At 55.0% G+C, this 14,476-nt stretch overlaps 5 protein-coding genes across 5 annotated transcripts; 2 read left to right on the top strand and 3 right to left on the bottom strand.

Annotated features, from left to right (window-relative positions):
• Positions 1 to 584: 584 nt before the first annotated feature.
• QBC33DRAFT_540869 (uncharacterized protein) lies at positions 585 to 1,654 on the top strand. The gene is made up of 3 exons (XM_060428108.1): positions 585 to 880; positions 953 to 1,204; positions 1,280 to 1,654. Exons 1-3 carry the CDS (start codon positions 834 to 836, stop codon positions 1,284 to 1,286), a joined length of 306 nt encoding a protein of 101 aa, XP_060282605.1. The 5' UTR covers positions 585 to 833; the 3' UTR covers positions 1,287 to 1,654.
• A 766-nt stretch (positions 1,655 to 2,420) lies between these two features.
• Positions 2,421 to 4,326, bottom strand: QBC33DRAFT_432919 (uncharacterized protein; the record flags this gene model as incomplete). The annotated part of the gene is made up of 5 exons (XM_060424161.1): positions 2,421 to 2,474; positions 2,565 to 3,332; positions 3,394 to 3,534; positions 3,605 to 4,230; positions 4,263 to 4,326. Coding segments are annotated over 5 exons (1,653 nt in total), but the record flags the coding sequence as incomplete, so codon positions are not given.
• Positions 4,327 to 5,773: 1,447 nt separating this feature from the next.
• On the bottom strand, positions 5,774 to 10,560 carry QBC33DRAFT_611614 (ARM repeat-containing protein; the record flags this gene model as incomplete). Its single annotated transcript, XM_060432455.1, has 12 exons — positions 10,436 to 10,560; positions 9,359 to 10,366; positions 9,103 to 9,291; positions 8,576 to 9,041; positions 8,397 to 8,518; positions 8,268 to 8,339; positions 7,980 to 8,204; positions 7,813 to 7,916; positions 7,500 to 7,755; positions 7,300 to 7,442; positions 6,633 to 7,234; positions 5,774 to 6,564 (listed from the first exon to the last, which is right to left on the bottom strand). The coding sequence occupies exons 2-12, from the start codon at positions 10,235 to 10,237 to the stop codon at positions 5,774 to 5,776; spliced, it is 3,849 nt and encodes a 1,282-aa protein (XP_060282603.1). The 5' UTR covers positions 10,238 to 10,366; positions 10,436 to 10,560.
• Positions 10,561 to 10,850: 290 nt separating this feature from the next.
• On the bottom strand, positions 10,851 to 12,642 carry QBC33DRAFT_540859 (uncharacterized protein). Its single transcript, XM_060428107.1, has 3 exons — positions 12,497 to 12,642; positions 12,042 to 12,447; positions 10,851 to 11,984 (listed from the first exon to the last, which is right to left on the bottom strand). The coding sequence occupies exons 2-3, from the start codon at positions 12,284 to 12,286 to the stop codon at positions 10,973 to 10,975; spliced, it is 1,257 nt and encodes a 418-aa protein (XP_060282602.1). The 5' UTR covers positions 12,287 to 12,447; positions 12,497 to 12,642; the 3' UTR covers positions 10,851 to 10,972.
• QBC33DRAFT_540852 (uncharacterized protein) lies at positions 12,505 to 14,302 on the top strand. Its single transcript, XM_060428106.1, has 4 exons — positions 12,505 to 12,949; positions 13,004 to 13,786; positions 13,846 to 13,904; positions 13,953 to 14,302. Exons 1-4 carry the CDS (start codon positions 12,916 to 12,918, stop codon positions 14,001 to 14,003), a joined length of 927 nt encoding a protein of 308 aa, XP_060282601.1. The 5' UTR covers positions 12,505 to 12,915; the 3' UTR covers positions 14,004 to 14,302.
• The last annotated feature ends 174 nt before the right edge of the window (positions 14,303 to 14,476 follow it).

The following is a 14,476-nucleotide window of genomic DNA, read 5'->3' as shown; positions in this document are numbered from 1 at the left end:
CTCGTTGGTCCTGCGTGGTTTGACTTGGCGTATCCTTGCTGATCTATGACGCCAGGATTCGAATCGAGCTCCAAACAAGCACCACGCTGCCTACACGATGCGGAGATGGGATAAGTGTCGGAGGTAAACTATGTAGGCCGGCTGGCGAGGACGGAGAGCTTCGAGCTGAAAGCTTGGGGTTTGGATGGAGCTGCCGAGCTTGACGAGTGGTTGGATGGAGGTCGGTAGCTCTGACCGTTTCCGCCTCTGGACACAAGGGAAGAACGATGGAAGAGGGTTGGTGGAGAACGAGACAGGCTGGCCTCAACGATTTTTAAAGAATTGGGATCGAGGTGATAACACTTTCAGAATGGGTGAGGCGCCATGTCGCGAGGCTGGAACCGGGGGGGGGAATTCAGCAATGTGGTCCAGAGAGCTGTCCACAATCCCACAATCCGAAGTTGTCCGAAAAGGCCACCAAGCAGTTCCCCCTCATGACCTTGCACGTGCCTCTGGTTCATAGAGCGGTGTAATTACGTAACCGGTACAGAGTTGAGGACCCCTCCAGAGAGTCCCACTGCTGCGCCCTGTAACCTCCTATTTTTCGCAGCCTGTCGCCGCCTTCTTTGTGATCGCGACTCGCCAATTTGCATTGTCCATTTTCACCTCCATTCTTTTCGTCCCTCGTTTCTCTGGCATTATCGTCCGCTACGCCTTGCCTGGATGCGCTTTGCACAGCTGGACGACTACTTTACCGTCTTCCATATCTACCGGATCGTTGCCAAGACAGGCCATCTATTCAATACCACCATACCTATTGGGGCGTAGCAGACCAACCTGCTTGTACAGCAAGAATGGCCTGGGGCAGATCGAAGCCGGAACAGCCACCGTCCACATTGAGGTGAGGAGATACTATCCCGATGCCCCTATCCCTCCAAACATGCGGCTAATCCCGCAATCCCCTCGCTGCCAGACAGCTCCTGCCGCTGATCATCACCCTGATCTTCGTCGGCATCGCAGCGTGGATCGGGTACCAGATCTACGTTTCCGTAAACAAGATCCGAGCGAAGGCCAGCGAGCGGATGAGCAACAATAACGTCGTCTTCACGAAGGACGGCATGCGCGTGAAGGTCAAGCAGATCAAGAACGAGAGCTACGTCGACGCGACCCAGAGCTGGGTGGTCAAGGCCTGGAACCTGGGCAGCGAGAAGGCGCCCAACAAGAAGTATGCACACCCCCATGACACAGCAGCAGCGCCGATGGCGCGTGGGTTTTGCTAACGCAGGCTGGATTGGAACAGACAATAAGAACTGAAACCTGCGCTGGCCCCTGTACGCCGGGCTTAACGAAAACGGTTTGCGACGTGGAATAATGATGTAATTTCAATATACCCTGGCTGGATGAAGCCTTCCTCGCAGAGGCAGGATCGGGCCCAAGGCTCCATGGAGTTCATGACTTATCTTTTGTCCCTGTTATGCACGCATCTCAGCCGTGACATCATCCCGAGGTGACGCTGATATGAGATGGTGAGGGAATAGAGACGGCGCAGTTATTGCCGTCCCGGTGTATCATAGCTACGTGCAAATTGTTTTGACGTCCAAAAGAGTAGCTTTCGATTGTTGATATATGCTATAAATAGGCCGGACAAGTCTCTGGTTGTCCTTGTAGCTACTATCCCCTTCCCCTGCCACTTGGTAGGCCCATCTTCAAGTTCTTCGGACATACAAGTTGGAGCGGCCATAGCCAAAACCAAGCTCCCCGTTGTGATCCATTTATATGGGGTGTTGAGCCGCACCGACTGACGAGAATTATCAGTCACGATTCGAAAGCGTATCGTGCAGAGCAAGGCGGTCAGAACACAGGCCGATTGCCCTTCCTCTTCCAGTAACTCCATGACGCCTACCAGCTTCCGCGATAAATGAGACGGCCCAGCGTAGAAATGAGATAGTCCCGAAGCCCCGGCACGAAACCCGGTATAGAATTCACAAACCCACCCAAAACAACAACGTCGCATGACACTATCGTATATGGATGGCGGACATTCCGGCGGGGGATTCATCCCCTCGGGGTAGTTCGAGGGGGAAATAGGAACCACCATAGCGACGAGCTATTTCCCGTCGACATGCGACGGCCGGCCCTCCCCCGTCTTGACCCCCGTAGCGGCCTAACTCGGAGAGACCGTTCAGCGACTTTCACACAAAATCCACTGCGGTCCGCGCTCATTCTTGCCCGGGATGCTCTTCCTTCATCCGCTGCGCCTGCTGCTGCCATCGTTGCGCCATCTCGTACATGCCGATCGGTAGGTTGAGCTTCAAGGATGATGGCAATGATGGCGATGATGGCGATGATGATGACGGCTTTTCCGCGTCGTCGCCGCCTAGCTTGAGATAGGGTTGTTGTTGTTGGTGTTGCTGTTGTTGTTGCTTCTGTTGTTGCTGCTGTTGTGCCGCGAACGCGTCGAGGCGGATCAGCATTGAGGGGATTCGGAGTTCGAGCTGGGGGGCGGGTGATTTTGTCAATACGGGTTAATTCGGGGTGTGGGTGCCCCACGATTGGGAACTGGCAATAGGGGTTGCAGAACGCACCTTTGTGAGGATGTGGGCGTATCTGAGACCGAGCTCGTCTCCGATATATCGGAGCCTGCCGGCCACCCACTGGCGCTGGGCATCTGTGATATAGTCTTGGCTCACGACGCACGCGAGTGGCCACGACAAGAAGTAACCGGGAAGGGCCTTGGTTGAGTCCTCCTCGCCGCACGCAAATCCTGAGAGCTCCATGCTCCTGAAAAGATGCTTCCTCTTGGTGTGCCAGCCTAGATGGTATGGCACGGAGGCGATGATGTCGGTGATCATATCCACACAGGTCTGCGAGGCCGTCGCATACTCGGGCGTCGTCCGGTAGTCGACGGGCGAGCAGACCCACGCCGCACAGCGGACCGTGAGGGATGCAAGGACGAGCCTCGTTGCGCGGGTCAGGTTCCAGACAGAGGCGATCCAGAAGTCATTGTAGACGTCGACGCGGCCGGGGAAAACCTCGGCCTTGCTATAGTCCCCGTTGGGGACGTGATCCTCCCAGCAGAGCGTCTTGTAATGCCACGGCTCCGGCACGGACCTCATCCAACCGACCGCTTCTTGATCGAGCAACTGTGCCCGGCGGATCATGGCTAGCACTAGATCCGTGTTCTCTGGTGTCCGCGCCAGGGTCGTCATAATCCGAGTAACCTCGGCACGCAATTCGCCCGTCTTGAGGTTGATGCGCTGGCAAGCGGTGGCCGATTCGTCCTTGACGGCATCGTTGAGCCACCAGTCAGCTCCCATACTGGGAGCCTTGGCAGCGCTGAGCGCGAGGACGGTCTAGAACAGAGTTAGCGACAGAAAGGGCGGCGCTACGGGGCAAAGAGTTCAAGGAGCATACCAGTTGGGTGCGGACGGCAACAAACAAGAGCAAGCCAGTCTTGGTCCGCAGCTGTTTTCGGCCCCGGGCCTTGGTTATCAGGATGGCACCTTCGATATGTGAGCCCCATGCGAAGTCGGCAGGCCGGCTAGCCGTAATGTTCTTCTCGAGAGATTAGCTCTCCTTCCTACCACCCAGATGAGTTGGCGCCGACCAGGGGGGGTTGACTAACCTCGAACATTCCCATCAAAAGGACGGCCGCTAGAGTCGCGTCGGACTTGGAAGCCTCTGGGTCTCTAAGAGCGATGTTCGTTGCGCTTATCGCCTTAATATATTCGTCATGTGCCCGCCCCGAGAAGTCGATCCTGGGCGAGCTGACTCGATTTCCTAACGACGCCAGGGCGCAGGCATTGAAGGCGTGTTGAATTTGACTGTCGGCCCGCTCAGTCTTCAGGAGCGGGACAAGGTAGTCCAAAAATCCCCGAGTACTGCCTTGGCGGGGAACGAGGACGAAGTTCGACACGAAGTGACACGAGGCGTGTGTCTCGGCAGGGATCTCGAGGGCCGGGATGATAGACAGGTCCAATGGGGACTTGACAGCGCCTTGGAATGTTGGTGAAAGACGACTGCTTGTGGGCGATCCAGACGGGGCGGACATCTGGTCCAGCCCGACCCCTTTTTCGGTGGCGATCTTCTTCCCTGCCTTTTTTGCTCTCCGCTCTGTAGCCTTGGTTTCGTTGCGTAGCAGCAGGTCGAACTCGTCCTTATAACCAGGACACTGGCGTCGTGACTTGGCACATTGGTTGCATGTAGGCTTCGTTTCGTCGCACTGCAATGACACCGACATCAGCAACGTTGCTCCTGCCAGCAGCAAGAGGAATGGGGGCTACCCGCCTTTATTCGCCGAGTCCTGCACATTTGGCAGCCCCTCGAGGGCTTTCCACAGTAGACCATGATGATGCTGAAGGATCCAGAGAGGGGACGTCGGCGGTCACTTGGTCGTTCACGATTTATCTACAGAGCCGATGCCGCGCTGAGTACTGTGAGGTAGGTAGGCATCTGCGCAAAGGTGGTAGAGATTCGATCGACTGTGACGGGAGTTTGGTCTTTCTCCATGAAGTGTAGTTTAGAATAGGCGTTTGGCACAGACACTTGACACGGTTAGTCCCGTCGATGGGGAAGCTCAGCCTGTGATCTGCTGGGATGTTTCTGGGGCCGCGGTGGCCCGTCACTCAGAAGTCCCCTGTGTTCAAGACTGGATTGGTTGATTGCACATCCTAGCATCTCTGGTTCCTGGGGGAGTGGAGCGCTGGTGGAGCTAGTGGCGACGCCAAACATATGAAGCGTCAGGCCCAGACCAGGCCAGAGCGATCGAAAGGGCGAGAGGACGAAAGGGGCGCCTGCCTTCCCCAATGCCAATGTTTCCATGCAACTTTACAAGAACATGTCGCTCTGCTGGTGCATGAGATGATGAGCGCCAAAAGTAGGTTAGCACCATTCTCACATCTGCAGGTCCGGTTGTTGGAGAGGGACCGTGTACGGATTACCAGGGTGGTGTGCCATTCGTGACATCCTGTGGATGCAGCACTCATAGGTTAAGGTACAATACCAATTACCTACTCCGCTGGGAAATCTGTAATTACTTGTCGTTCAGAAAGGGGCAGCCAAGGGGAAGTATTGGGAATTCACGTGCTCTGAGCCACGAACACTCAACCACACTCGACGCTGGCCTGTACAATGCAGGCAGGTATATAAGAATGAGGTGTAAGACGCGGGGCCCAGGACCGAGGCTCAGCTAAAAGGCTGTAAGGCTGGAGGTGATGTTTAGTTGATTAAAACAAAACATGTTGGATACAACGGTGATTCGTGGAACCGGATTTTTATAAACACTAAATCCATATGCCGTGGCGGGTCGGGTCCATATGAACGAGACGGGGAATATCCATCAAATTGGGTGCCACCATCGCCTAATCACATGACAGCACCAACACCACCTCCCTGGACAGAGCTAGAGGGAGGTTTCCGGCTGGCCATTGACGGAAGGAGACGGCCGATGCTCGTGTTGTGCCTGGCATTAGACCGGTGGTCTTCATGACAAACTAGTCACAACAGCCAGAGACCCAGAGGGTACAGTCTCGGGAATAACATTCACAATTCCATGCTACGCGGTCGATATCGTTAACTATGGTTGCTCGATTCAGGTGAGGCAAGCTCCCTCGGGGACGAAGTAAGCTACCTCTAGCATACAAGTACTGTACATACATGGCTAGGTAGAAGAATAGACGGAGAATAGACGGGCTCCGGCGACGCGGCCCCGAGTCTGCGGCTGCAAATAGAGGCCGTCACTTGGTCTCCCGCTTTGGCTCCGAGCGAGAAGGTGAAATGGAACCATCACCCCCACTCAGCCGCCTTCGTCGAACATGCCCGCCACGCCCTCCAAGTCGGGGCTCTTTCTATTAGCGTCACCACCACCACCACCGCTACCCGCGCCGCCGCCCGTCGCCGGCGGCGGCGCCGTCATGAACTCCTGGGCCATCTTGCTGCGGGGGATCCGCTTCGACCGCGCATCCGCACCGCCGGCGGCGCCCATGCCCTTGTTGAGCTTGCCCATCTCGGAGATGCTGACGCCCTTCAAGTCCTTCAGCAGGTCCAGCACCACGGCACGCTGTTGACGCGACTGGTGCTGACTCAGCTGCGACACGTAGCCAATGGTCTGATCCACGTCCTGCGGCTTTATGTCGGGCAGCGAGAGGAGAACGTCTCTCGGGGTGGGTGTGAGTGGGCAGTAGTGAACGAGGATGGCTGCAATGAGAGACCCGAGCTCCTTCTGCGACTCGACGAAGTAAGGGTCGTGCAAGGAAGTGATGCAGCCCTTGAGGACATCCGACGAGATGAATTCACGGATTGCACGCGAGGTCTCCTGCGGTATGGGGAAATTCCCCTGATCCGCATGGCCTTTGGCATGATCCCCGGTGTTGGAAAGCCCAGCCTCGAACTCCGGCACGATGGAGCGGAAGACCCGCAACACTACGCCGCAGCATCTGCCGTCATGCATGCGAATAGCATGCATGCAGAAGAGCAAAAGAGGCTCTACGATGGAGCTAAACATTAGGCAGAACCTTCGAAGAGTAGGATAGCTGGCATCCGAGCCCGAGCTCTGCTGTCCATTCGTTATCCCAGTGGGAGGAGGGTCTGGGGCATTTGGTCAGCTAAGAACACGGGGAACAACAACACGACACGCCCCCTTCCTTCCGACTTACTGGTGCGCGCTGGATCGAGGAAGTCGGCAACCATCACGACTGCTGTGTAGGTGAGCTGTCTGAGGATGCTCTCGGCCTTCATCTCCTCGGTTAACTCATCACCGGCGGCCTTGACACCCTCTTGTCGGCCGAGGTTATCCCATTCCGACGTGATCTTTGCATCCATCTGCTGGAAACATGCGGCGAGTATGGGCGGGAGGAAATGCTCCCGGAGCTCGACAGGGCAGTGGTCTACCAAGTACCGGACTAGGTTGAGGAGGTTGATGATCTGGTGCGAGGACAGGCAGAATGAGTCCGAGAACAAGGCGTGGGCCAGTGGGCCGGGCAGCTCGGCAAATCCGTAGAACTGAACATCCAGTCTGCTCATGCAGTAGATGATAGCATAGCACGTCTCCCTCACAAAGCGGACTGTTCCACGGATTGTCGACGCCAAGCCCTCGAGCGTGTTCTTCTTGTCAAGCACCCTGGCATAGAACTCGTCTTTGCTGCCCTCAGATATGCCAGCCTGCCAGAAACGATCTGTCAGGACCCTTCCAACTATGGACCGCATCTCAGCTGGGAGCAGATTCCAGTTGGCAGGATTGTGAGTCGCATGCGCGTGACTGCCCATTGAGAAGGATCGGTCAATGATTGTCCTGCATCACCGGAGAGTATTGGAACTACTTACCTCAAGAACTTGAGAAGCTCTGGCAATATCAAGGGGAACCCATCCTGCCAAAGGGCGCATGAAGCTTGATACGGAAGAGAGCTCTTCTCCAGCTTCTCCACAGAGTAGGTCAGGAAGGATTTGGTAGAGCGCAGGGGTAAGAGCTAGGCAACGTTAGACCTGTTATATAAATAAAATAAAACAGCGGAGCGTGTACGAACCGTTTGTCGCTCTTCAAGCTCCCTTTGCAATGCTAGACCCTCGGAATCAAGCTCCACGGAGCCCCAGTCGGGCTCCTGGACACGACAGCGCGCCAGGTAGTTCTGGGCCTTGTCCAACCCTATCAATTCGCAGAAGCCGCCGTAGGAGGTTAAAGCTTGCTTTAGGTTCTCGTTCTTCCACTGCGCCTTCACCGGTTCGACGAAAGCCTCGAGACGCTGGATGCGGGTGGCTTGGTCGATTCGTGTAGCTCGATGACTTGGAAATGCGTTAGAAAATCTGGACATGAGTCGGCACAGGAGGTGTCCGCCTTACATGATGATGAACAGAAAGCTCTGGTAGGCTATTTGTCGCTTCTCGTCTAGTGTCCCGGATGCAATCATCTCCTTGATCTTCGCTTCCAGTTGATCGTAGACGTCCTTCAATCACCTTGTCAGTTCCCTGTTCCTTATAATACCTAATCGAGAATGCAATTTGTTTACCAGAAGATGATCGGGCATCTTGGATGCCAGTCTTTGTAACTCGACCATGCTCTCTGACTGCAGGTCTTTGACGGCATCATTAAATAGCTTGTGCTCGGGCTGGGGAGCTGGCCAGGTCATTAGGATGTGTTCGAGAACCTTCAGCATGAAGCCGGCGTTCTTGTCCAGGGCAGACGTAGAGAAGGCTACGAGCAACTGGAGAATCCGTTTCCTAATCAGGGGGTCCTAAAGGACACACATTAGCGTCTATCGCGGGTAGCAGATAGCGACCTCTCCCATCTTCCTTACCTCAACCTTCATGTCCAATAACCGGTTGCACCACCCTTCGAAATCCGCCTCCAAAGCTGCGCCTTTCTGCTCCTATTCCCAGCGTTCAGATCGAGAATCATTGACCCAGGCGGGAAGCGTTGATCTTACCTCCTCGGGTGATTGGCGTCGAGCTGACCTCCATTTAACGTAACCCTTCAGCGCCGACTCCACGACGGTGAAGTGGGCATCAACTTTCAGCACAGACATGGAGTTCTTGGAGTATTTGGTCACTTGAGGATGGATTAGCTTGGGGGCATTTACTAGGCGGGCGTGGGCAGCATGCTTACCATCCAGCGGCGGTTGGCCGTCGTACAGGGTGCCGAGGACGTTCTCGGCCTGGGTGAGGATATGGTAGAATGCATCGGCCAGCTTTAGTTGCACGATGCTCTCGATAACTTGGGAGCTGTATCGGCGATAGTTGCCTAAGAAAGCATGACGTTCAGGGACCGTGTCTGTATCCTCCATTAGGAGAAGGTAGGTTGGGTCCTCAGTGTCTTCCGGGAGGCTCTCGTAACGTATCAGCCTCGAGCTACAGACTTCTAAGAGATTCCCGATAAGATGGGGATTGTCCACCAAGCCGCTGATAAGGTTATTGCGAAGAATTCGGGTCCAAGTCACCAGGACAGGAATGGAGACAACGAGGCTCTGGCTTTGGACTACCAACAGCAGAAGCTGCAAGAAATCCTGAACGTTTGCGCCCTCAGGCAGCGCGTGGAACTTTCTGTCGAGGTAGTTGCCGAGGCAGGATATCATCTTCAGCGCAACAACAATCAGTAGTGCACCCTTTTTCTAAGTACCATTCAGGGGGACTTACCTCTGAGAATTTCTTGGCAAACTGGTATTTGTCGTCGTCGATATCCTGGGCATCCACCGTCGACCACTCGAAAAGCCTCCCGCAGAGATTGACAGACTTAGGGTCGTACATGGGCAGAACAAGGTCGAGGAATTCTTGGTCGGTGAAGTTGGTTCGTGAAAATAGGGCATGGAGTGCTTCCAGGGCAGCCTTGCTTCTGTTAATAGGGGGTTTGGGGTTGGGAGCCTCCAGAGCTGAGATAGTCATGGCAACTCACCTTCTGAACGGACACTTGAGGCGCCGCCAGTGCATTGCACATGTGGTGAACACACTGCGTAGCACTCAGGGCCTTGGGTATCGCCCACGGCATGAGAGAGTAGAAGACTGCCAGTGCCCTCACGGCACAGGCGCGGATGTCGTCGTTATTCTGTATGTCCTCCTTCAGGCAGTCCTCGAGGAGCTGGGCCACCCGGTGAAGCCAGCCCTCGTCCCCGGACCGGACCGCAGGACCGACTTGGCGGCTTGGGAAGGCTTCGACAAGGACAGCGGCGGGGGTGAAGATCTCAACACAGGCCTTGCTAAGGGCGCTCTCCCGCATTGCAACGACGGCGTCGTCGCCATTGAATACCTCGTCAGACAGGGTCTCGAGAATCTGTAGAACAAGCTCTTTATGGACGGGGGAATCAGGCACCTGCCACAACTGGACAAGCAGATCATCCATGTCCATCCACTCGGCAGCCCAACATCTCGCGGCCACCTCGACCCACAACTGGGAAACCTTGCTCCTCACGTACAGCGGGTCTTCCCTAGAAACGGCCCGGGAAAGCTGCAGTATCCAGCCCCGGAGGTATTCTGCTTGTTCTTGGCTGTACTCGGGCCATTTGTGCCTGACCGCATGCTCAAGGAGGGACAGGCCGTAGTGTCGCAGGATGGGCGAGTGTGATTTTTCGGAGGCGAGGGTGAAGCCATGCGATGGTGCTTCGGGGAGAGCTTTCACGTCTTCGAGGAATGCCTGGGCCTCCTGTCGGGACTGGTTTGTGGAGTAGGGGCTGTGTACGACGTTGAGAGCATCGTGGATCTTGCTGAGGATGGCGTCACCGCTAGTAGCCACTTGGGCGAGACCGCCGGCCGTACCAGCTCCGTTGAGGGAAGACATGGTGAGAAAGAGAGTGTTTCGAAATCTGCGTCACAGGACGAGCGATGAGGTTGGAAGAGTTATCCCCGCCACCCCGTATCTCAAAGATGATTCATATGCTAACGACGGACTAAGGATTCGGTATGACTGCTATCTCGGCTTTGTTGTTAGCAAAGAGAAGAGTGGTGGGCGACGTCAAAGACGAAAAATCTTTCTAACCTTCTTTGGGAAGCAAGTAGGCACAGGAAAAGGCCCGAAGATCCAGTCATATCCTAAGATATCTTGTTATGCGACACAATCCCACTGCCAGCGTTCTTCTCTTGGATCGTGAGCATGGTTCGTTCAATAAATTCGGTTCTTGAATATTTTGGGCGCGCTCAGGCGCGCTCGAGTTTAAGGCTTCGGGTAATCAGGTACTGTATGCATATAACGTTGCTTATTCAATTAAGCTGGTAGTCTGGTGGGTTAAGGTACCGGGCAGGCTGTGAGGCGGGGGTGGGGTCAGTGGGGTAGCCTCGATGCCCCCCTGAAACAGAGTGACGCAGCGATAGGAGTCCAGGACTCGAGTCCGTTCCTCAACATCAGAAACACACTACAGTGCATTCCCCTCTCTCTGGGCTACCTCACTTCGATTCGCAGCACGACAGACCTGGGTAGCTGAGCAATCTGCTAAGATGCAGCACTAATCGAGGTAGGTGGGTGCTGTGCTACCACCTAAGATGACTATTGTATGTACATACATAGGTACCTATTTACCTATCTCGGGAACTCGATCTGCCAAAGACATAGGAGCTTGTCGTAGAAGCTAGTCGACACGCAGACCAGCTCGCCGTGCGAGTCACCAGGCCGGAAATCACTTGCGTAGTTCATGCTCTTATGCTCCTCAAACCGTCCGAGGACTTCCACCTCGCAGGCCACGTTGCTCGATCCCCGGAGCTCGACGATTCTTGCCCCGGCATGCATGCAAGAAGCCAGGAGCCAGGCTCGCCATGTTGCCCCCGAATCCCCCTCTTGTACCCCGATTAGCCGCAGCCTCCACACTCCTCCGCCGAGGTTTGCTTCTGCCAGCAGCCTTGCCTTGCGGAGACCTCCTGCCTGATGGAGAGGAACGATTGAATACACCCTAACATGGTCATCGTAGCTTCCAGTGACTACCAGATCTGAGTCCTGCTCCCCAGCCGTAAGAGGCAGCGGAAGAATCGCAGTGACGCCTGCCTCGTGCCCTCGCACCGTCACTGGGGCAAACATAGTGAACACTTCGAGGGGATCGTTGTCGTCGTCGTCGGCACCACCTCTTATCTCGCAGGTGAGATACTGCAATGCTGAATCATCTCCTCCCGTAAACAGGGCAAATGGTGGAGAGTTGTTCAACTCCTGGCCATGGCTTGTCGAAACACTAGGATAAATAGCTACGCACCATGCCTCGAGGCTGTGGCTGATTATCGGCTCACCTGTGCTTTGGAAAGCCTTGCAATCCGAGCCAAGCCTGATAATGTGCGCGTTCCCTTGAGAGGTCGTGACAGCAATGACATCCTCGATAGACGGGTGCCACGCAAATGAGAGGAAGAGCACATCTTCCCCTATTCCCGGGAGTCTTATTGTGTTCAGAGCGAGAAGCCCGTTCGATGCAGTTGGCGGTCCCGAGAATCTGAAGACATCCAATGTTCCCGTGCTGGAGACGGCGCCACAGATGTCTTGCCTGCCCGGGAGATGCTGAAAGTGTAGATCTAGAACGGCGGACGGCTGCGGCTCTGTGTGTACGTGGACACTGGCATGTGAGATGTGTCGTCAAAGGAACGAAGAAGGTCTCGGCCATGATACATACATGATTTTGTCTTCCACTTTATATACGACGATGCTTCCGTTTCGCTTCTGAGCCTCCTTGGATGGGCCTTGGCTGCTCTCCTCTGCCTCTGTTGTATTGGCCTGGACCGACGTCTCGTCCTTTTGGAGATTGTATGTCCCGACGAGGAAATAGTCGGGAAATATTGGGCAAAACTCGAGACAGCTCGGAGGGAGGTCAAGCTTCAGGGAGAATAGGGGCGCAATGGGCTCACTTGAGCCAGCCATCCTACAGGCTACACGACTGGACCGCGGATTGAGTCGTGCTTGTGAGATGAATCGGCCTAGGCTCAGACTCAGCAAATGGTAACCATATATGCAATAGCTGGAGGGTTCTGGTTGTTCGGAATTTGTGCCGGGAGAGATCTCGTCATGTTGCAGGATTTTGTCTTGGTATATGTGAGAAAAAGAAGCAATCGTAAGAAGTGGTGTGGTTACCTAATCATCGTTGCCAGTCATGGAACATTTGACCTCAACACACATGCCCTGACAAGGTGCCGACCGGCATAGAAACTGCCTGACACTGGACCTGGCATCCATATCATGTCATAGGTACCTGAGATCTTGACTATCCCCAAATGCGGTGTGACGGAAAGCCATGCACTTATGTGGGGTTGAGACACTTCAGTTTTCAGCAATATCTTTTGAGGTGAGAGATGAGAGATTAGAGATGAATAGAGCCATCATTTTGCTTTGTACAAAGGCGTCCCCCGTCTGAGTTGGAAACTACGAATACTCTCTTAAAATGCTCTCTACTTGACATCTGTCAGCTTCATCGTCCGCACGCTACCTGGGAGAGTCTTTTTTTTTATTGCCTGGTCACGCACTTAATCTTCATCCTTACCGTCCCAGGAAGAATGAGTGCTGGGGATTCGGATTCTGACTTTTACGGTCTCTCCTGCCTCCCCAAGATGTTTATGATGAGCCAGGATTGACAGTATCTAGGCGATGCCGAGACGGTCTCGGCTCTACAGTCCCGAGTCGACTCGTTCGACGTGGAGGGTTGGTCGCGAGATCGGGCAGATCTGAGCATACCCATTCCCCAGCAGCAGGTCAAAACAGAACCTGGCACGGCACAGTTGCACAACCCATACGCTGGACTTCATTATGCCAGGCAACTGGGCGAGACGGTGGACGAGTTCCTGACCCGTCTGCCTCCAGCCACAACCGATGCAACCCCTGACCTGGAGTGGATCTACATCTACAATCCCCATATCCCACGCAAGGACAATCAGTCCCCCGAGAGCCAACTGGTTCGTGGATGCGAGAACGAAGGCCCGCTTGGCCCTCAGACACGACTGGGCACCTTCATGGAGGGAGGCACCGCGCGGCTACACCTTCTTCGCGACTTCATCGAGAAGAGCAACGCAAGTGGCAGGGCCAAGACGGTGATCGGCCGGGAGATTGACCGGGCTCGGGGCGAGGCCGTCAGGGACATCCTGGCCTTGGCGCACATGAGCCATGTCCGATGTGGCAAGTGGATGCTCTTCCCAGAACCCGCGGACGTCACCGAAGTCTGGAGAGCTGTCGCTCGCGCCACAGCTGACGGTGAGCTGGGCATCGCAGCCAAGGTGGCCCCGCGAGCCAAGGAGGGTCCTGACAAGGCGAGGCTTATCTGCATCTATACCAAGGACTTCATAGATAAGGACGACCTCCTCCGGGTTCTCATCCGGATGAAGGACCTTGGCCTCGTGAAGCCAGCCGGCCGGCCCATCTACTACAAGTGTGGTAAGTGTTCCATCCAGACCAGGACCGTCTCATGCCTAGGTAGCTAGCTGATGACAAAGACGCCTATACGTATCTCGGTATTGGTTCGGGGAACGTCTGGACCATCAAAGCATCCTTGGTAAGGCGACTCCTCCTCTGGGTCGAGAAGTCGACTAACGCAGGCTAGTATTCCTCCACAGACATTATCGCACACGGCAAAGGTGTTGACAAAGGCTGATGATGACGAGGTCCCCCCTTAGAGACCAAGTTCAGAGATTGGTGTGCTAGTTACGTTTTGATATATGCCCCGTGCCAGTCTCGGAGGCTTTGGCTCGCCGAGCGCCCCCTGTGGCCTTGAGCATTTAGACGACGTTTGCAGCGGGAGAGGGAATGGGGAAGGAAACTAGAGATGATGAACTCTCTCTCAATTGTGGGGTTTCTCCCGTCATGGGTGGTTGGATTCTGGGGATATCGAGGAAGGGCCGGCTACCGCTGCTTTCTCTCCTTCCCCTGAAGCCCCCAGGCGTAATGACGAGCTGTCTATTCACCGCCCATGTAACCATCTACCTAAAACGCCGAATATGCAGCCCAATTCTATGCTCCGACCCTACAATAATCCACTTCGTGCCAGGTAATACAGCCAACCCACTAATGCCCGATCGTCTCTGGCGTCCTTCACTGCTCTGTGTGTTATGATGAACCATTGGTGTA

The sequence above is a fragment of the Phialemonium atrogriseum genome, assembly GCF_030411735.1.
Source record: "Phialemonium atrogriseum strain 8032-3 unplaced genomic scaffold QBC33scaffold_15, whole genome shotgun sequence".
NCBI classification, from domain to species: Eukaryota; Fungi; Ascomycota; class Sordariomycetes; order Cephalothecales; family Cephalothecaceae; genus Phialemonium; species Phialemonium atrogriseum.
This window is presented reverse-complemented; position numbering and strand designations above follow the sequence as displayed.